This window comes from Panthera tigris, chromosome A1, assembly GCF_018350195.1.
Source record: "Panthera tigris isolate Pti1 chromosome A1, P.tigris_Pti1_mat1.1, whole genome shotgun sequence".
NCBI lineage: Eukaryota > Metazoa > Chordata > Mammalia > Carnivora > Felidae > Panthera > Panthera tigris.
This window is the reverse complement of record NC_056660.1, coordinates 97002747-97025976: the sequence shown is the minus strand read 5'-3', so window position 1 is coordinate 97025976 and position 23230 is coordinate 97002747. Positions and strand designations below refer to the sequence as shown.

Here is a 23230-nt window from a genome sequence, read left to right as displayed (position 1 = left end):
GGGTTTGCAGTCTTAGGTGTTTGCGGAGGGATTTCCTTTTTCCTGGAGAGGCGTACCTAATTCCCACCTGCTTCCTAAGACAACCCACACTCCCCTTCCTGGTCTAAGAGCTCACTGAGCACTGACCAATAGGTTCGGCCCGATTTCTCTGAGGGGCGGGACCTTGTGCCTGGGCTTCAGAGACCCGCCCCCCGTACGTGGCCTGCGTGCGTGACGCCGTGCGGCGCGAGGCGGTTTCGCCAGAGTGTGGCGCCCCCCGGCGGCAGCGAGAACTCAATGTGACAACCGGATCTGAGCGCCTGCCATGGAGCCGCAGAAACAGGCGCGAACACCCGGGGACCCCGTCGCGTGGCCGCGTGGGCCCTCGACGTCTCAGACGCCGGACGACGAGGAGGGGCTGGAGGGCAACACAGCGCCCGCGGCGGCTTTTCTGGGCGCGGAGGCGGACGACGCCTGTGCGGACGCGCTGTGGGAGCTGCCGGTGGAGCCCGCCGAGCGGAGGCCCGAGTGCAGCCGCTGCAGGTGACCGCAGAGCGGGGGGGGGGGGGGGACCGTGGCCGGCGGCGGCTTTCGGGGGAGGCTGCAGCGCCCCCTGCCGGGAAGGCGGCTACTCAGGCTCCACCCAGGGGAGCGCTGCCTCTGGCATCTTCGCGCGTGTGTCCGCTGGTGACCTTGGGATCACTCTGTGAAATTGCCTTGTAGTAAGAAGCCGTTTACTCAGGTTCATGAGCGTTTAGCCTTACTTCCTGCAAGACACTGAACGTGTCATGGAATGAGAGTTCTGCTGTTGACAAACAAGAGTATGATACGGGAAGTAAGAGGTAATGACAGTAATGCTTACATTAATGAACACTTTCCTGCTCGAGTGACATAGTCATCTCACAGTAAAAAAAGCAAAAGTAATTAGAGGAGACAGTCAAGGTGGCTAGGAGAATAGTTAAGATTGTTTTTTCTGAATTCTGAATTCATTTATTGAGCACCTGTTGTGTGCCAGGCACTGTGCTAGATCTGGGGAATTCAGGCACGGAGAACACAGACATGGTCTCTGCCCTGATTGGGGCACTTACAGGCTAATGAAGAGACAATTTATTAAACAGGTAACGATAACTAGCCCTGAATGCTCACAGTATGCCCAGTTGTTTCAGTGATACCTCATTGTGGTGGTGTCCTTCAGGATTGCTTTCCCTGCTTGTTTGCGTTTCATGCTGTTCAGATACACGATTCTCTTTAACTTGTGGGTGTTCAGGATCTTTTCGCTTGGTTACTGAAGGACTCCATCTATCACCTGTCTTTCTGTTGCCTTCCACAATCTTAACGGTTAGATGGTGCCTCTGCTTCCTCACCTGGGAATGAATAGCTCAGCAGTTTGTCATCACGTCCTGCACAGCCCTGACAAGGCTCTCGTTAAAGTCACCAGTAATCTCCCTCAAATGAAATCCACTGTATCTTTTTCTCTTTTATACTAGATCTCTTGGTGGCATTCTGAAGTTGAATGCCGACTTCTTGAAACACTATTTCTTTGGTTTCCCTGGGGTTTATCTGCTTTGTCTGCCCTCGTCGTCTTTGCCTGTTCTGAAAATCTAAATGTTGGGCTTCCTCAGCTCTTGATTCTAGATTCTCTTATCTTATAACCCCACACATTTTCCGCAGGTGATCTTAACCAGTTTTCATGGTAAGAGCGATACCCAAATACTTCTAGCTCAGACCTTTGTCCTGAGCTCCAGACCTATGCATTCATTTAACCAGTGTTGATGGAATGCTTTGCAGATTCTTGGTAATATGGTGCATTCTGTGCCCTCATGGGTTGTTCAGTCTGTTATTGGATACAGATAACAAACCAGCAACCAAATATGTAATCATGGAACAGAAAAGCAAAAGCAAACAAACAATGAAGCAAAGGAATGGGATGCTGTGACATAAAATAGGATGGTATCAGGAAATTACTTCTGAGGAAATAGCATTTATACTAAAATTTGAAAGATGAGAAGAATCCAGGGAAGAGAAAAGAATTCAAAGAAGGAGAACAGAAAGCCAGACTGGTTTCATGTCTTTACTACTTGATTGCTTGGAGTATCTTATGGTGGACATTTTGGGCTTTTTCCCAGGATTGGGTTGTAAGACCCCAGAGGAAGGGATCTTGAGTGTAGGGATCTGTTTATCTCCTAAATGTACTATCGAGAGTAAGACATTCAATATAGACTTTTGAGGAGGATGAATAATTTGTGTCTAGAAGGGACTGCATGTTTGATTGGAAGGGGTGTATGAATACAATTTATTTAAACAAGCTCCCTAAAGGTGTTAGGAGATAACACTTAACAGTGCTGCAAAGGGGTCACTAGGATGCTAAAAGACAAGTATTACAAATATAAACCCAAGGCTAAATTATCATGCTAGCTTTATCATCTAGTTTTTGCTCTATTTAGAACTGCTGATTATAAATGCTATAGTTTTTTTTTTTTAAGAAAATTAGTCTCCTACATTTAGCAAAGATTTATAGTTTTTCCAGTCCACTCCCTGCTCCACTTAATAGATTTTATTTTTTAGGGAAGTCTTAGATTCACAACAAAATTGAGTGGAAGGAGTAGAGACCTATCTTCTGCCTCCACCCTGGTATCTTCCCTCATTAGCAGCATCCCCTGCCAGAGCAGTACATTTGTTAAAATGGATGAACATCATCATAATTCAATGTGCATAGTTTTACATTGGGGTCCACTCTTGGAGTTGTACATATTTTGATTTTGGAGAAGTTCATAATAATATGTATCCACTATTATAGTATACTATAGAGTATTTTTACTGTCCTAAAATTTTCTTTGCTCTGCCTTTTCATCCATCCCTACACCCTAACGTAATCTGCTTTTTAGAAAATAAGAATGACTTTGATTTTAGTTTATTTCCAGTTACATTTAGTTAATATTTTAGGATTATGATTCATTCCAACATTTGTGCACTTTGCTTCTCCTACTGAAATTTTGTACCTTTTAAAAGTTCTTCTCCCCTTTGGCACAGTATGCATTTTATTTTAATTGGTTTAACTAATTTTATTATTATTTTTTTACATTTTTTAAAATGTTTGTTGTTTTGAGAGCGACAGAGAGAACATGAGCACAGGAGGGGGAGGGGCAGAGAGAGAGGGAGACACAGAATCCGAAGCAGGCTTCAGGATCTGACCTGTCAGCACAGACTCTGATGCGGTGCTTGAACTCACAAACTGCGAGATCACGACCTGAGCCAAAGTCAGACACTTAACTGACTGAGCCACCCAATGCCCTGTTCAACTAATTTTAATTGGTTAGATTATCATTCTAGAAGTCTGGAGAATATTTAGGTGTTATCAGTAGAATATAAGCTAATTGATGGCTCTTTATATTTTATTTCATTAAGCTGTTAGGGTTATACTAGTTTCCTGGATGAACTTACCTACATTTATGCTTATAATAGTTCTTAAAACCAAAATGCATTCTTAGATTTGAGTGATCAGCAAGTCACAATTATTTGGCCATTTACTTTAAGCAGTATTCATTTCTCTAAACGTATTACTGTAATTGTCATAGTCTTGGAGTTCCAAAAATTGGTTTTATTCAGAAAGTACAAACTCATTTTAACTTCACAGCAGAATCTTGCTAGTTGGAAATACAAGTTCTCTGAAACATGAATGGGATATTCTTTCAAAGATCCCAAACTAATTTGTTATTGCTGGATACATATTAAGAGTGTGTTCCTCTTGAGGGAACAGGATGTACAGGAGTACAGTGTATAGAGAATAGTGTATTTGGACAGCTTGGTGGAAAGGAGGGAGTGGAAAGAGGCAAACCTGTAGAGATTAGCGGTGGTTGCTCTCGGAAGGACCAGGTAAGCAGTTAGGGAGGTTAAGAAAAATTGTGCTGAATGTACTAGGAACCAACAAACCAAGCACTGGAGTATTTTTTATTTTTTAATTTTTTAAATGTTTATTTATATTTAAGAGGGAGAGAGAGACAGAGTGCAAGTGGCAGAGGGACAGAGAGAAAGGGAGACAGAATCCGAAGCAGGCTCCAGGCTCCAGGCTCCAGGTTGTCAGCATAGAGCCTGACGTGGGGCTCGCACACACGAGCTGTGAAATCATGACCTGAGCCGAAGTTGGACGTTTAACCGACTGAGCCACCCAGGTGCCCCTGGAGTATTTTTATATTTAGATGATTGTCACAAGTTCAACTTCATTAGGTGGCTTTTAGCTGTAATAATTTATATTCTATTTTATTAAAAAAATGCAAACTGGTTGGTGATATGGTGGTAAAGGTCTTGACTGGGAAGAGTTAAGGCCTCATTCTAGTAAAGATGCTAGGCATCTTAATTATACTTATACATCTTCTATAGATAAGGCCATGGGTCTGAGGATAAGACTTAGAAACCACTTGCAAGTCATTGGTCCTAAGAATAATGGAATAATGTCAAAATATGCAGTATTTTTTAATTTGTCTGAGGGAGGGAAACAGTGGCAAGGGCATGCACACAGAGTGACACAGGCCCTGAGGCAGAAATTTTTCTTTCTCCAGTGCTTTCTTCCCCCAAAAGTAAAAAATTATAACGATTATAATATACCACACCAGTATATTTAGTATGTATGTATGTATGTATTTATTTATTTAGTGCCCATATGTGTGCATGAGCAGGGTAGAGGGGCAGAGGGAAAGAGAATATTAAGCAGGCTCCACAGGACTGTGAGATCATGACCTGAGCCAAAATCAAGAGTCAGATGCTTAACAGACTGAGCTACCCAGGTGCCCCTAGCACACATTTTTTGAGCACTGACCACATGAAGGTTACCTATCCAGCCTAGGTATTTTACATGCAATATTTTATTTATTTCTCATAACAGCATTCTAGAGTTGGTGATATTGTTAGCTTTTAAATAACGAGAAGGTACAACACCAAAAAAATAAATAATTGGATTAAAAATGGGCAGAGAACCTAAACACATATTTTTCCACAGAAGACATACAGTTGGCCAACAGACACATGACAAGATGATCAACATCACCCATCATCGGGGAAATATGAATCAAAAACCGCAATGAGATATCACTTTACACCCAACAGAATAGCTAGAATCAAAAATTCAAGAAATAACAATTATTGATGAGGATGTCGAGAAAAGGGGACTCTTGTGCATGCTGGTGGCAATGTAAATTGGTGAAACCACTGTAGAAAACAGGATGGAGGTTCCTCAAAAAGTTGAAAATAGAACTACCATATGATCCATTAATTCCACTACTGGGTGTTTACCCAAAGGAAATGAAAACACTAATTTGAAAAGATACATGCACCCCTGTGTGTTTTGCAGCTTTATTTTTAATAGCCAATATATGGAAACAACCCAAGGTTCTATCTATAAATAGATAGATGAAGGATATGTTATGTGTGTATACATATATGTGTGTGTGTGTGTATTATTTGTAATATTATAACGTGATATATTTTTTGTACATATGTAAAATGGAATATTTCTCCGCCAAAAAAAGAGAGATCTTGTCATTTGCAACTACATGCATGGACCTAGAGGGTGAAATAAATCAGACAGAAAAACACAAATATCATCTGATTTCACTTATATGTGGAATCTAAAAAAAACCAAATGGACAAAGAGACAAACAAAAAACCCCCCAGACTCTTAAATATGGAAAATAAACTGGTGGTTGCCAGAGGGGAGGTGAGGGGTGGGTGGTGGTGAAATAGGTGAAGGGGATTAAGAGGTGCAGACTTGCAGTTATAAAATAAATAAGTCATAGAGTTGAAAAGTGCAGCATATATTGAAATGTATAGTCAATAACATTTTAATAACATTGCACGGTGACAGATATGACTACACTTCTCATGGTGAGCCCTTAGTAATGCGTAGAATTGTCGAATCATTATGTTGTAGTCCTGAAGCCAGTATAACACTGTAGGTTATTTATAATTCAGTAAAATTTAAAGATAAATGATGAGAAAGGAGTAATAATTAGGTAACAGAATTCAGTCTCTGCTCCAGTCCATCTGGCTCCTGAGCTCAGCCAGCACTTGACCTGGCTCTTTGTTTGCTGAAGAAGCCTTATGATTTTGTTGGTAGAGTAGGTGTAGTCACTAGTTGAAGTGGAGCCACCAAGGCTGCAAGATTTTCATATTATTTATTTATTTATTTATTATTTATTTATTTTTAAATGTCAGTGGGGGAGAAGCAGAGAGAGAGGGAAAGAGACAAGCAAGCTCCTTGCTGTCATCACAGAACCTCACATGGGGCTCGATCTAATGAATCTGGGAGATCATGACCTGATCTGAAACCAGGAGTCAGATGCTTAACTGACTGAGCCACCCAGGTGCCCCTTATTTATCTTTAGAGTAGGCTTCACACCCAATGTGAGGCTTAAACTCATGGCCCTGAGGACTAAAGTCTCATGCACTATGGACAAAGCCAGCCAGGCATCCCTGCTTTTCTTATTTTTTAAATTGAAGTATGTTCAGAGGTTCCTGGGTGGCTCAGTGGGTTAAGCATCCGACTTTGGCTCAGGTCATGATCTGGCAGTTGAGTTTGAGCCCCGTGTTGGACTCTGTGCTGACAGCTCAGAGCCTGGAGCCTGCCTCTGATTCTGTCTCCCTGTCTCTCTGCCCCTCCCCCACTTGTGCTCTGTCTGTCTCTGTCTCTCTCAAAAATAAATAAAAACATTAAAAAAACTTTAAACTGAAGTATTTTTACTTCAAGCTTAGTAAAAAGATGCCTGTGCTTTAGTATTCTCTAACTCCTTTTTTTTAAATTGAGATATTATTGACATAACATTATGTAAGATTTGATACATTTATATAATGCAGTATGATTAGCACTGGTAGTGTTAGCTTTGATTACATAATTATTATATCTTTTTTTTCTGGTGAGAAAAAAGAAGATTTAAGATCTAGTCTCAGAAAATTTGAAGTATAGTCCCTGACTTATGATGGTTCAACATAGGATTTTTCAACTTGACAATGGTCTGGGAGCAATACGCATTTAGTAGAATCTGTACTTTGAATTCTTAATGTTTACTTTTTCCTGGTCTGATGATACGTGGTACGATATTCTCATGATGCTGAATGGCAGCAGGGAGCTATAGCTCCCAATCAGCTGTGTGGTCATGAGAGTAACAACCAATGCATTTGCAACCATTCTGTGTCCATATAGCCATTCTGTCTTTCGCTTTCAGTACAGTAATCCATAAATTATGTGAGATATTCAACATTACTAAAAATAGTCTTTGTTAGATGATTTTGCCCAACAGTAGATAAGTGTTCTGAGCACATTTAAGGTTGGCCTGGCTAAGCTATGGTATTTGGTAGGTTGGGTGTATTAAATGCATTTTGACTCAGGTTATTTTCAGCTTTGATGTGTTTATGAGAATGTAACCCTGTTGTAAGTTGAGGGAGATCTGCATATCGTACATTACTGTTGACTCTAATCACTATACTGTGTATTTGATTTGTAGAACTTCATCTTCTAGTTCCAAGTTTATACCTTTTAACAACATCTAGCTCCTTTATTGAAATTTTTAACCTTTCCTTATTCTTTAGGTTTGGATATTCTGGAGAAAAAAAGTGGTGGGGATAAAATCATGAGAGAGGGATGGAGGGGAGACTGTAGGTGTTTAAGAAGAATGTAAGAGCCACACATTGGCAGCCAACAGATGTTTTGCTTTGAATTGGTATTTTACCAGCTTTTAAATTAGTTCTAACAGTTAAAAATCAAGATGGTTTATCTCAAAAATCCAGATTTCTGGCTTCCTTGAGAATACGAAGATCTAGCAGTTCAGGGAGTACCTTTCTGAGCAGTATTGGTTGAGCTGAGTATTGGTCCTGACCTCGGGTTGGGCGAGATCTGTCCAGGGCACCATAGCTCCTTAGCTATTACTGCTTGATTTATTTTGTTAACTAGTAGGGATTTGCTTTTTGATTCTGGGTCTCATGTACACTATTGTGACTGGTCTGCTTAAGCAGTGGGGTGAATCAGACTGCAAGTTTGGTAGGTACAAGTGAAAAATGGTGATTCCTAAGGGAATTAGTTTAGAATATACTAAGAGTATTGAATTGGTATCAGCACTTAGGTTTGGAAAACAAACTATTTTGGTAAATTTAAAATCAACTAGATTAAAAAATTTTTTTTAAATGTTTTTTTTTTAATTAAAAAATTTTTTAATGTTTATTTATTATTGAGAGACAGAGAGACACAGAGTGTGAGCAGGGGAGGGGTAGAGACAGGGGGAGACACAGAATCTCAAGTAGGCTCCAGGCTCTGAGCTGTCAGCACAGAGCCCGACGCGGGGCTTGAACTCATGGACTGTGAGATCATGACCTGAGCCGAAGTCGTCACATAATCAACTAAGCCACCCAGGAGTCCTTTAATGTTTATTCTTGAGAGAGAGAGAGACAGAGACAGAGACAGACAGAGAGAGACAGAGTATGAATGGGGGAGGGGCAGAGAGAGAGACACACACATACACAGAGTCCGAAGCAGACTCCAGTCTCTGAGCTGTCAGCACAGAGCCCGACGTGGGGCTTGAACTCACGAGCTGTGAGATCATAACCTGAGCCGAAGTTAGACGCTTAACCAACTGAGCCACCCAGGAGTCCCTAAAATCAACTAGATTCTTGATGATGATTTTTAGAGTAAAAAATTAGATAATTTGAAAATTTAATTCTTTGTTCATATCAAAAGTATCATATTCCTAAGAGAAAAGTATGAAGTTAATTTGTTCTTTCCTATTGGTATAGAAAATATGTTTATTCTTTGAAGTAGTTCATTTGTAATATATGTGGAAAGCTAACTGATTCACAAATTACTGTGCAAACTAATCATATGTTCAAAGTTGAGCAAAGATGATATATGTTAAGAGGGAATTTTTTTTCTTAATCTTAATTAAGTCTCCAAAGAGGAGTGACCAATTTTAAAAACCACGTTAGAGCTTTCTAAATGTTTGATTTATTTTCCCCAAGAAAAATAAGAATTATATCATTACCCTCTGATGGATAGAAGTTTTCTTCAAAGAACATCAAAGCACATTAATTTTTAAAGTACATTTGCCCAAAATTAATAATTCATCATTCTGTTCGTGCTTATGTAGTGAGAAAAAATATTCAGAAGTAGTCTAGTCGAAAATTTGGTATCATTTAAAAAGGGTTCACAGGTTACAAAGTGCTTTACCTGTGCATTTTAATTTAATACATAAGACAACTTTGATTTAAAGTTATTCCTTTTTATAGACTCTCAGGGTCAGGTGACTAGTGAGGGGCTTTCATACTTTTATTCCTACACCATAAAGTAAAAGATTATATTGAAGCGAGCAGTATGACTACTCTTGTTTTCCTGCTGCATATAATAAATATTTCCAGTGAGCTGTTTCTTCGTGGTCTTTGAATCTGTAGATTCTTTTCCTGTTCCCTGGCTGTTTTTAGTTATTTTGGGATGAGAGCTTTTTAATTACTGTCTTTTTTAAGATTGAGCTTTTATTTCTTGAATCCTTTACCTGCCTAAGGTCAGTTTCTTATTTGTCAGTAGGTCCTCATTTTTCAGTCAGAAAGGCAAATTCGAAGATATTACTGATTAGGAATTTATTTTGTTTTCCCCTGTTCACTTATTTGCTTGCTTCTCTCTGTCTCTCTCCTCTCTCTCTCTCTCTCTCTCTCTCTCTCTTTTTTTTTTTTTTTGGCTTTCTCTACTGGAAGCCTCATGAGAAAGCTGTGGGAAAAAAGGTAGCAGTGAAATGAAGTAAGTAGAAGTCTTCCAGAGTTCCTTGGGGGAAAAAAATGAAGCTATAGAATGAGTCTCTGGACTTTGCAAAGGGCGAGAGGGGTTAACCTCTTGGAGAAATACCTGACTCTTTGCCTATGTAGACGTGTTACCTGGCAGGCTACTTTTTTTTTTTTAAATTGTGCTAAAATGTACATGTATAATACTTATCATTTTAACTATTTTTTAAAAAAAATTTTAACGTTTATGTATTATTGAGAGACAGAGCATGAGCAGGGGAGGGGGGAGACACAGAATCTGAAGCGTCAGCACAGAGCTTGACGTGGGGCTCGAACTCACAAACTGCGAGATCATGACCTGAGCCGACGTTGGATGCTTAACTGACTGAGCCACCCAGGCGCCCCTCATTTTAATTATTTTTAACTGTATAACTCAGTGTCATTGATACATTCATAATGTTCTGTAACCATCACTACTATCTGTACGCAACACTTTTTTCATCATCGTCAATGTTGACTCCGTACCCATCAAATAATCACTTCCCATACCTTCCCCCCACCCGGCCCAGCCAGTGGTAACTTCTATTTTATTTTGTATTTCTATGAATTTGCTTATTCTAGATTCTTCATGTAACATACAATACTTATGCTTCTGTGTCTGACATTTCACTTAGAATGTTTTCAAGTTCTCTCCATGTTGTAGCATATCAAAATTTCTTTCCTTTTTATGGCTAAATTATATGTATATACCACTTTTGTTTATCCATCATTCATTTTTTTTTTCTTATTTGTTAAAATAACAATGGTTTGTTGATGAACACTTGGTTTGTTTCTACCTTTTGGCTATTGTGAATAGTGCTGCTGTGAACCTTAGCACACAAATATCTGTTTTTGTTCCAATAATTTTGGGTATATACCTAGGAATGGAATTGCGGGGTCATGTGGTAGTTCTGTGTTTGACTTTCTGAGGAGTCGCCAAACTGTTTTCCAGTTCCGTTTCAAACAGAGGTCATTAGATTAAAAAAAATGTTTATTGATTTATTTTGAGAGACAGGGTGTGTGTGCGCACACGTGTGTGAGCCAGGAGGAGGGGCAGAGAGAGAATCCCAAGCAGGCTACGCACTGTCAGCACAGAGCCTGATGCAGGGCTCAATTTGCAGACGGTGAGATCATGACCTGAGCTGAAATGAACAGTCAGACCCTTAACCAACTGAGCCACCCAGGTGCCCCGAGGTCATTAGATTTTTAACATCTGGGTCTGCTCATTTTATTCCTTTCCTGGAGACCTTCCATGCTTGTATTTCAGGTACACAGTGGAGTAGAGGCTCTAGTGTGTCATCCAAAGCCTTTGCATCTCTTCCTCCACCGTACCCTTCCCATACCCTCTCTTCTAACCACCTGGAATGCATCCCTCGAACAGGTGTTTTTCATGTTCTGCTTTATGCCTTTGTTCTCTTATTTCCTCTGTACCAAATGCTCTTCTCTCATCCCTTCTTTCTGAAATGCTACACTGTTTCAATGTCCAGCTCAAGTACCCTGTCTTGCCAGGACCCATTTCCATAAGTTTTGCTGCCTTCTAAGTTTGAATCGTTTGTTCTTTTGACTTCTGTTTTCTCCATGACACCAGTAGCTGTCTGTGGCTTCCTTCTTGGTCGTCTCTTTCAGACTCAGGTTTATTTACCACCAAATGTTTTAATGCTAGCATTAGGCCTTCTGAGGCCTAGGGAAGCGAGGTACAATTACGTGGTAAAACTTTTCACTGATTGTTAAATGCTCATATACATAATCCACAAAATGGATTGCTTCAACGGTGTGCGTTTTGGAATCAGAACTGAGTTCTAGCCCCAGCTCTCCTTTCTTGAGAAAGCTACTTAACCTCTCTAAGCCTTGCTTTCTTCATCTGTAAGTTAGGACAGTAATACTACCTGTCTTTGACAGTTTTTTTGAGATTAAATGAAGGGGAAGTGTTTATGATAGTGCCTGTAACATAAAAGTGTGTGGCTAGCATTAAACTCTTCCTCTTGACCTTTCCTCCTCGTTCTTTTCTTTCTTTTTCTTTCTCCTTTCTTCTCCTTACCCCCTTTCCCTCTTCTTCCCGTTTTCTCCCTCTTTCTTTGCCTCTTCCCTGAAATATCAGAATTGTTATTTATGAAATTGGTCTATTTTACATTTAGTTAGCTTTTTCTATGTTAGAGTAGCTCTTTTTCTAGGTTCAGAGATTAAGGGCAAGTAAATAATTTTGCATGTGTTGAGCTATAGGTCACCACAAATAAATTGCCTCTTGATAGAGATTTTGTCATTCTTGGGCTTTCAAAAGTACTCACTTTGCAGCTACAAATAAATGTTATATTGATGACAAACACTTTCTTAGGGCATCAAAATCAGTGTTTTATCTTGTAGTATTACTATATTCTCTTTTTTTTATGGTTTAAGTACTTATAAGTCCTTTTTATTTTTTTTTATTTTTGTTTTTTATTATATATATAATTTATTGTCAAATTGGTTTCCATACAACACCCAGTGCTCATCCCAACAGGTGCCCTCCTCAATGCCCATCACCCACTTTCCCCTCTCCCCCACCCCCATCAACCCTCAGTTTGTTCTCAGTATTTAAGAGTCTCTTATGGTTTGCCTCCTCCCCTCTCTGTAACTTCTTTTTTTCCCCCTCCCCCTCTCCCATGGTCTTCTGTTAAGTTTCTCAGGATCCACATATGAGTGAAAACGTATGGTATGTGTCTTTCTCTGCCTGACTTATTTCACTTAGCATAATACTCTCCAGTTCCATCCATGTTGCTACAAATGGCCAGATTTCATTCTTTCTTATTGCCAGTAGTATTCATTGTATATATAAACCACATCCTCTTTATCCATTTGTCAGTTGATGGACATTTAGGCTCTTTCCATAATTTGGCTATTGTTGAAAGTGCTGCTATAAACATTGGGGTACAAGTGCCCCTATGCATCAGCACTCCTGTATGCCTTGGGTAAATTCCTAGCAATGCTATTGTTGGGTCTATTATATTCTCTCAAAGTATTTAAGTAACACGTTTTCTCTCTTCTATCAAAGAAACTTCTCAGTTCTGTTTTGAGAATTTATGCAAAATTACATATAAATTTATTTAAAATTAGGAAGAATACTTCCTTAATGAAGCAGGTATATAAAATCTGTACTTTAAATAATATTTATTTATTTATTTATTTATTTATTTTAATGTTTATTCATTTTTGAGAGACAGAGTGAGAGTGTGCGAGTGGGGCAGGGGCTGAGAGAAAGGGAGACACAGAATCCAAAGCAGGCTTCACTCTCTGAGCTGTCAACACAGAACCTGATGCAGGGCTCAAACCTGTAAACTGTGAGATCATGAGCTGAGCTGAAGTTGTATGCTCAACCAACTGAGCCATCCAGGCTCCCCTAAAGTGTTTTTTTTTAAAGTTTGTTTATTTTTGAGAGAGATTCCCAAGCAGGCTCCATGCCATCAGCACAGAGCCTGACGTAGGGCTCGATCCAGTGAACCATAAGATCATGACCTGAGCCGAAAGAAATCAAGAGTCAGATGCCTAACCCACTGAGCTACCTAGGTGCCCCTAAAGTCTGTACTATTCTTTGTAAGATATCTCTAATGAAGATAGCTGGTCCTTGGGACCACTTTAGTGTGAATTCTTGCTTGTCAGAATGGACATTCATGCAGTTCCCTTTCCTTCGCCAGTGGATAAGAAACAGAATTCTATTACACACGGACCTGGAAACTCAGTTTTAGATGTTCTTTATTCATTCAGTCATTATTTATTCAATATCCAGTGTCCAATAAATGCGTAGCTTAGGTCATAGAAAATGATTGAGAGATTGTTTCCTCTAAAATTGGTAGTGAACTGAGTGCAAGAGAAAATATGTCTAAATAATATTTAAGACAAATTATGAAAGTATACAATAAAAGCTTACAGAGGAAAGAGTGATTGACTTAATTTGCTAAGAAAGATGTTTTGCTATTTTTTTTATAACTGTTCATTTCTACAGAAGAGGATAAAGTATAAAATAAATAATAGGATAACTGAATGTAGGTGATTTTTATGGTAAGAGTCTTCAGTGTTAGTTGATCTGTCACTTTGGCATTGCAGTTTTAGTAGGGGCTTTATATGTCTGCCCTGTATAGTCATTTCTCTGGACACATGGCTTTGTTTTCCAGGGATCTGCCTCCTCATAAGTCTTCTTTAATTGTAATAAAAGTTACTGAAAATTTTCTTAATTGTAAAACCTATAGTTGGAACAAGCTTATTTCTAGGCCAGTGATTCTTAAATTATTTTGATTATATATCACAGTTAGTTAAAAAACGTAGGGTGAAATTCTAATAGGTACATATATTTATCTATGATTATGTACATTTATTATATACTAATGTATGATGTGTCCCATAAAACATACACACACGAAAAGATTTTAAAAAGGAAGAGGCAATGGTGAAATAAACCATTAAAAATGTCTTGTTTATTGTGATGGAGTCACGCCAGCATTATTATTTATTTTGAAGCATAATATACACGTATGGTGAGGTTCATTGTTAAAGACAGTATGATGTGAGTCTACAGATCAAGTAATTTTTATATTGCTTTTTAAAGTTACTGGCATAAACCATCATAACAGTAGAACAGATCAATGAAACCAGGAGCCGATTTGTTGTAGACTCTGGGTCTGGAGTTCTTTCTTGTCCAGCAAGACAGCAGATGCAGATTTAAATGTGAGAGAGGCTAATGTGCAGAAGACAAAAGCCCCAAGTAAGGGTCCTTGCTTCTTTTTTATTAGGATCAGAAGGCTTACAAACATGGTGATGGACGTGCACAAAGAGACAATAAATCTGTGAACATTAACTCATGGACGTGAGGAAAAATGGGTCTTGAAAATATGGGGGGTTAGGCCTTTGGGTTAATATGAAACAAAATCCTGGCGCTGGGCAGCTGGGCGGAAGGTTGTTTACAGTGGACATGAGGCATCACCTCTGTTTGTCTTAGCTAGCCAGCGGATGAGACAGAGCAAATAACCTCAGGGTTAACAAGGTACCTTTTCTGATTAGAGCCCTAATCAGCTCTGCTCTGGGCAGCTTCACCTCCAGCAGTGGTTTACAGTCCAATTCACCTGTTTAGCTAACTTGGTCCTTTCCTCCTGTTAAAGCAGCTTTCTGCTATAGTACTAAATTGGGGGGCGCTTCCGCCCTGAATACCTAATCTTGGTTATTTCATATACCTGTGTTCTTTATTGGGGACTTTCCTCCGCTCTCTCTATACTGGGGCTTTGGCCCCACCTTCTCTATACTTATTTACCTAATCTTGTTTACCCAAACTTGGGTGTGAACATCCTATGGCTTTCCAATTCTTTATGCCTTGTTAACCCATTGGTGTAAGTCCAGGGAATTTCTAAGCTTATTCCCCACACTGGTTCTTTGAAAAGATCAACAAAGTTGAGAGATCTGTAGCCAAACTCATCAGAAAAAAAAAAAAAAAAAAAAAGAGAGAGAGGACTTAAAATCACAAATGAAAGAGGAGAAGTAACTGGTAACACCACAGAAATACAAATAATTGTAAGAGAATGTTATGAAAAATTATATGCCAACAAACTGGACAACCTAGAAGTAATGGATAAATTCCTAGAAACATAAAATCTACCAAAAGCTGAAGCAAGAAGAAATAGAAAATTTGAACAGATTGATAACCAGCAATGAAATTGAATCAGTAATCAAAAACCTCCCAATAAATAGAAGTCCAGGACCAGATGGATTCAAAGGCAAATTCTACCAGATATTTAAAGAAGAGTTAATCCTTATTCTCAAACAATTCCAAAAACTAGAAGAGGAGGGAAAACTTCCAAATTTGTTTTATGAGGTCAGTGTTACCTAGATACCAAAACCAGGTAAAGACACTACAAAAAAAAAAAAAAAAAAAAAAGAAATATGAGCCGGTATCTCTGATGCATTTAGATGCAAAAATCCTCAACAAAATACTTGCAAACTGAATCTAATAATACATTAAAAAAATTGTTCACCATGATCAAGTGGAAAATATTCCCAGGATGCAAGAGTGGTTCAGTATTTGCAAACCAATCAATGTGATACATCCCATCAATAAGAGATCATCTCAATATATGTAGAAAAAGCATTGGACAAAGTAAAACAACATCCATTCATGATAAAACCCCTTGGGACACATGGGTGGCTCAGTTGGTTATGTGTCGACTCTTGATTTTGGCTCAGGTCATGATCTCACAGTTCATGAGATCAAGGTCCATGTTAGGCTCTGGTACTGACATCATGAGCCTTCTTGGGATTCTCTCTCTTCCCTCTCTCTTTCTGCCTGTCCCCAGTCAGGTGCATGTGTGCATGCTATCGAAAACAACCCCCAAAAACAAAACAAAACAAAACAAAAAACCCCCAAAACCTCAACAAAGTAGATTTAGAGGGAAAATACCTAAACATAATAAAGACCTTACATGAAAAACCCACAGCTAGCATACTCAGTTGGGGAAAACTCAGAGTTTTTCCCCTAAAGTCAGGAACAGGACAAGGGTGTCCATTCTCACTGCTGTTACTAAGCGTAGTAATAGAATTCCTAGCCACAACAGTTAGACAAGAGAAAGAAATTAAAGGCATCCACAATGGGAAGGAAGAAGTACAATTTTTACTCTTTGCAGATGACATAGTATTATATATAGAAAACCCTAAAGGCTCCACCAGAAATCTGCTAGAAATGGTAAGAAGTGTATTCAGTAAAGTCACATGACACGAACTCAGTGTACAGAAATCTCTTGCATTTATGTGCACTAATAATGAAGCAGCAGAAAGAGAAATTAAGAAAACAATCTCATTTACAGCTGTACCAAAGATAATAAAATACCTAGGAATAAACTAAAGAGGTGAAAGACCTTTACTCTGAAAACTGTACATCATTGATAAAAGAAATTGAAGACAGCACAAAGAAATGGAAAGACATTCCATATAACAAATACGTAACAAACATTGTTAAAATGTCTGTACTACCCAAAGCAGTCTATAGATTTAATGAATCCCTATCAAAATACCAACAGCATTTTTTTGCAGAAGTAGAACAAACAATCCTAGAATGTGTATGGAACCACAAAAGACCCTAAATAGGTAAAGCAATCTTAAAAAAGAAAGACAAAACTGGAGGTAGCACAATTCCAGACTTAGAGTTATATTACAAAGCTGTAGTAATCAAAACACTATGGTATGGGCACAGAAATAGACACATAGATCAGTGGAGCAGAGTAGAAAACCCAGAAATAAACCCACAATTATATGGTCAATTAATCTTCAACAAAGTAGGAATGAATATCCAATCAGAAAAAAGGTTCTTCAACAATTGGTGTGGGGGAAAACTGGACAGTTACAAGCAAATGAATGAAACTTGACCACTTTCTTATACACAAAAGTAAGCTCAAAAAGGATTAAAAACCTAAATGTGAGACTTGAAACCATAAAGATCCTAGAGGAGAGCACAGGCAGTAATGTCTTGACACTGGCCACTATAGTATTTTTCTGAATGTCTCCTGAGGCGAGGTAAATAAAAGGAAAAATAAACTATTGGGACTACATCAAAATAAAAAGCTCCTGCACAGTGAAGGAAATAATAAAACTAAAAGGCAACCTATGGAATGGGAGAAGATAATTGCAAATGACATATCTGATACAAGGTTAGTATCCAAATATAAAGAACTGTTACAACTCAACACCCAAAAAACAAATAATCCAATTAAAACATAGGCAGAAAACATGAACAAACATTTCTCCAAAGAAGACCTATACTATAAATGGCCAATAGACCCATGAGAAGATGCCCAACGTCAGTCATCATCAGGGAAATGCAAATCAAAACTACAAAGAGATAGCGCTTCACACCTATCAGAATGGCTGAAATCAGAACAACAAATCAGAAAATACAAATCAGAAACAACAAATGTTGGTGAGGGTATGGAGAAAAAGAAACCCTCTTGCACTGTTGGTGGGAATGCAAACTGGTGCAGCCATTGTGGAAAACAGTATGGAGGTTCCTCAAAACGTTAAAAATAGAACTACTCTACCATCCAGGAATTGCACTAATGGGTATTTACCCCCCTCCCCCCAAAACAAAAACACTCAATTAAAGAGATACCTGTGTTTATTGCAGCATTATCTACAATAGCCAAATTATATAAAGAAGATGTGTGTGTATGTATACACGCACACACGTACATACAATGGAATATTATTCAGCCATAAAAAGAATGAAAGCTTGCCATTTGCAACAACATGGGTGGAGCTAGAGAGTATTATGCTAAACAAAAGAAGTCAGAGAAAGACAAATACCATATGATTTCACTCATATGTGGAATTTAAGAAACAGAACAAATGAGCAAAGGGAAAAAGAAAGAGAGGCAAACCGAGAAACAGACCCTTATCTATAGAGAACAAGTTGATAGTTACCAGATGGGAGGTGGCTGGAGGGTTAGAAATAGATGAAGGGGATTAAAGAGTATACTTATCATAATGAACACTGAGTAATGTGTAGAGTTGTTGAATCACTATCTTGTACACCTGAAACTAATATAATACTGTATGTTAACAACAGTGGAATTACAATAAAAAACTTAATTAAAAAGATAGTTATTGTCCTGTCAGATTCAATTTTGTACCTCTAATGAGGCATTTGAACTAGGAATAGGTAAGAAACAGCTCTGCCATAAACTTATTCATTTGTGATTTTGTAACTAGAACAGTATAGATTCAGTATGGATTCTTCAGTATAGATTCTTTACAAGTGTGTATGATTTCTTTGTGGGTGCCATTGTTAACCCTACCTGTTATGGAATGCCTCTTTTTATTTCAGGATACCACCTATCCTAACATATTACCGTATGACATACCACCTAAGGAGGGAATGTTATTCTATATGCTAAATACTAGTAATGTTTAATTCAAAGTGAAAGTGGTAATGTTTTCTTTTGGCATTCCTTTGGGTCATTTTACTTAATCTGCTTTGGAAACCACTGCTCTAGACATGCCGTCTGGGGCACAGGTCTCTGAAAGTCTCATCTAAAGATATTCTCTTCATGGCGTTACTTCCTCTATCAGTGTTTTTCTTTTCTTTCTACACCTGTCCTTCCTCTACTCCTAGAAGAAGTTATAAAATAATGTAGTGATGAAAACAACTTTGGTGGGTATGAGAATATTATTGTTATTTATACTGGAAGCAGTCAGAGCATCTTAACAACTGATAAGATGTTACATGTTTTTATTACCTTTATGACATGAAAATTTATTTAATACTGTATTTATTATACTAAATTTTTATTATAATATGTTAATGAAAATGTGTTTCTTCTTTCATTGGTTATGCTGAATATTGTTTCAGAAATTTAAAAAGTATTTTATAGATTATTTAAGTTTCTTTAAAGGGACGGTAGAGGGCACTGTGGTATTTACTTTTCCAAAACCTATTTTAACATTAGAAAGTTTGGCATTTTTATGTGTAATGCAGTGTATCTCTTCAGCTAATCTATTGAAAAGCTATAAAACTCTTTGTTCTTTGCCTTTTCAGTCCGTTGGGATGATAAAAATTTTGTTGAGTACTGGAAACTTTGAGGTGCACTATTTTTCTGGGTTCTACATTTGCTTTTGTTTAGTAGATAAAAGAAATCCTTTAAAAATAATAATTCTTGTAAATCTATTCACTAATTTTTAAAGTTTGCCTTTGTGAGATTTTCTTGATTAAAATCAGTCCTATGAGAAAAATAGCTTTCAGTGAATATTATATAAGAATTTAATTAAACTTTGGAAAGATGTTTTTTCTAAGTCCTAGCATCGCTAGTCATATGTCAGATACGATTTTATTTGCCTACAGCCTGTCAGAGATACCACGCCCGGAGTGACAGAGTACCCTTGTATTATAGCATGCACTGAGGAAGCCAGTCAATCTTAGTCTGACAGGAAACCTACATATTTATTCCTACATCTTTAATGAGAAAAGAAGAAAAAGCTTATTTCATAAAATTTCCTCAGGGAAATTATTTGAAAATTTCATTTATATTTTAAGAATGTAATAAACCTTAATTGGGTCGTATAGATTTTAAAGAAGATGAATCTTAATGATGGAAAACAGTATTTATAATACATTGCAATGCATTGTAAAATTTTCTCTCTTCTGCTTTTACAAGGCATTGAAAATGTAGAAGAAAGAAAAATCTCAACTCCTCCTTTGGTCATTCTATTATAAATTAGCTGAAAAATACTAGTCATAAATGATTATGTTTTTTATAACCTTTGCCTGCGATTTGGGAGTTATTCCCCAGAACTTTCTTGGTGTGTGACCAGCTTTGTGAAGGAGGACACTGAAAACCTCTGATGTAGTTAAGATCACCTAGCAAGATAATGAATGACCTTGTCAGTGACATATCTTAATAGTTATTCCCCAAACCTGTACCCATTTGGCCAGTTGATATTTCTTCAGACATTAACATTTCTTCTCAAGATTTACAAAAATTCTGGAAGTAGCTTGATTTTTATTTTAAAATGAATGTTTACTATTATAAATAATCACTTTTGATGTGTAGTTATTTGGTATTTATTTTCCTGTCAACTGTAATAGTTCATAGGAAGCGAGGAACTTGTAAAAAATTCCTTCTGGCATAGATAGATAGAAGAGGCTCCATGAGGGCAGGAATCTTTGTCTGTTACATTGCCCCAAGTGCCTAATTCTGTCACAGAGTTAGGTATACAATAAATATTTGAATAAAAATTTGTTGAATTTATATTTAATCCATTATCAACTTGAAATATTTAAACCTTCAGGAGTTAAGTTTGGATGTAGGGAAGCTTGTTTGTTCTTCAGAGAAGGTTTTAGAATGAGGAGAACACTTTCTCTGCTACTTATCCAGTAGTTTGGTAAGAGATGGTTTAGCACTTGAGCAGCTAGTCACCAGCGCAGTGCATGCAAACCACTGTGGAGGAGGAAATTATGAGTGAACTTGCTGTTAAAGTAACAAGCAAGCCCAAATTTATATTGTAAAGTAACTTGCTAAACATAAACTTGATCAGTTGGAATGCAAAATGTTTTAAAGAACTATAGTTTTATTAGAGCTTATTAGAACTAGAATTAGGTTAATAGAGGGGACATGCTTTAAAATAAATCGGTAATGATGTTTTATGAGCCTGTCAAAGTAGAAACCAAAAGAATTAATTTCAGCTTAAATCATCATTATGGTTTTTACACATAAAATGGTGTTTTTCTTTTTTGCTTTTGGTAAGTATTTCCTTCGGTAAATCTTTTGGTCTCAGGTGTTATTGCTTACCAGGATGGTCACAAATTACAGCAAAGGGAGATCTGAGACTCTGAATTTCATTTGTAATACAAACTAATTGCTTAAATATTAGAGAGTAAAGGAAGGAGAGATCAATATGTGATATGTTAGCAAAGGGAGGGGTAGGATGAGGAATTGTGTAGGAGGAGAATGGTGTCCCAAGGTGGAGGCAGGAGGGAATGCAGAGGGATCCCATCATGTATTCTGCAGTATTCATTGGTAGCTTGTTATGCTAGGTGATGGGGTGAAAAGTGGAAAGGCCACGTCTTTGCCCTCCTGCAGCCTACATTGTAGGAAAGGAAGTCCCCCCTTCACGTAACATAATGCCGTCTAGTAGCAAAATACCTGTCTCTTACTTAATTTAGGTTGAACATTATTTTTCCACCACATTTTCACATTTTTAAAAACAACAGCCTTATTAAGATATGATTCACATATCGTGGCGTTCATTCTTTTAAGGTATACAACTCAGAGGTTTTTATTAAAGAAGGCCGCTATCGCAGTAGTTTTACCAGGGTTCTCTTTGAAGGTGTCTTTTCCAGATCTTTCCCTTAAGATGCCTTCTTCTTTTGGTAAAACATCCTACTTGTTAGGCTCCACTAATTACCGGCTGATTGTCCTATCCTTTCTATCCATTGCCCTAGGCTATACATATCTCAACGGTCTGATCCACTTACATGCAGGCAGGGGTAGTTTTTGAGGCCACTCTTTGAGGTTTGCTCGGACTGCAGGTGGGTTCTTCTTAAGCTGTCTCTTTCCATGGTTCTTTCTGACCCCCTGTCTGGCTTATGATACAGCTTGTTGGTCTCTATTAAGAGGAGTTATTGTCTTTGAGAGCACCCTTAGGCTTGAACTTGCTCACACTCTGTTTCAAATGAAGTCAGTCCCTTTGGGGAGAGCTTCAGAGCTCTCTTTTCTTACAGTCTGCCTCTCCTGGGCAGACTCTCCTAGCCAGTGTTCTGGGTACAGGGCTGAGCAAGCCTGTGGCTTGCTGCTTCTGGTGTCAAACTTAAGTTCTGTGAGCAGACTAGGTTGAGGACGCTTGGAGCTCTAGCATCGCCAGCATCCTGCACTGCTTGTTTTATAGGAGGAAGGCTGTGTGGAGGAAGGCAGCCTCTGCTCTCTTGACCACACTTGCCAGGAATTTAGCCTGCTTGGAGTGGAAGGGGTGAGAAATGCTGGTGGCCTGCCTTGTTTGTGACATAAGGGATAAGCCTTGATTAAGAACTGGGAGGGAGTGGGGCGCCTGGGTGGCTCAACCAGTTAAGCGTCCTAATTGTCCCACCTTGGCTCGGGTCATGACCTCACGGTTCATAAGTTCAAGCCCCATGTTGGGCTCTGTGCTGACAGCTCAGAGCCTGGAGCCTGCTTTGGAGTCTATGTCTCCCTCTCTCTCAAAAATAAATATATATTAAAAAAAAAAAAAAAAAAAAAGAACTGAGAGGGAGGTTGGTTCTCTTGGTCACACCTACATGGAGTGGAGTTTGTCAGCTTGACCTGGGGCAGGGTAGGAAATTGGTTATGGCTCAGATGCCACAAATGGTCCCAATACCAAGTTTTAGTAGATTTTCTTGAGTAATGTTTCTTTGTTTGAATATGCCCTAGAAAATTGCAAGGGACTTACAGTGATTGTTTTTTGTTCTTAACTTTATATTTTAATTCCACTTAAGTTAGCATAGTGTTATATTAGTTTCAGGTGTACGATAAGGTGATCCAAACATCCATGCATGACCCAATGCTCATCACGACAAGTGCACTCCTTAATCCCCATCATCTATTTCATCCATCCCTCCACCCATCTCCCCTCTGGTAACCATCAGTTTTCTAAAGTTAAGAGTCTGTTTTTTACTTTGTCTCTTACTCCTTTTTTCCCCCTTTGCCTGTTTGTTTCTTAAATTCCCCGTATGAGTGAAATCATTCGGCATTTGTCTTTCCTGACTGACTTATTTTGCTTAGCGTTTTATTCTTTAGCTCCATCAATGTTGTTGCAAATGGCAACATTTAATTCTTTTTTATGGCTGAATAATGTTCCACTATATGTATGGATATACACACCCCACACCTTCCATCATTCGATGGACACTTGGGTTGTGTCCATATGTTGGCTACTGTAAATAATTGTTCTATGAACATAGTACATGTGTTCCTTTGAATTAGTGTTT

The 23230-nt window shown here is 38.3% G+C and overlaps 1 protein-coding gene across 3 annotated transcripts in view; it reads left to right on the top strand.

Moving 5' to 3' along the window:
* The first annotated feature begins 256 nt into the window (after positions 1-256).
* Positions 257-23230, top strand: part of DTWD2 (DTW domain containing 2) — a 372028-nt gene continuing 349054 nt past the window's right edge. For all 3 annotated transcript variants that reach the window (XM_042982627.1, XM_042982630.1, XM_042982628.1), the window contains exon 1: positions 257-522. In XM_042982627.1, coding sequence (XP_042838561.1) covers positions 305-522 — 218 coding nt within the window. In that variant the 5' untranslated portion in view covers positions 257-304. The remainder of the gene's footprint in view (positions 523-23230) is intronic.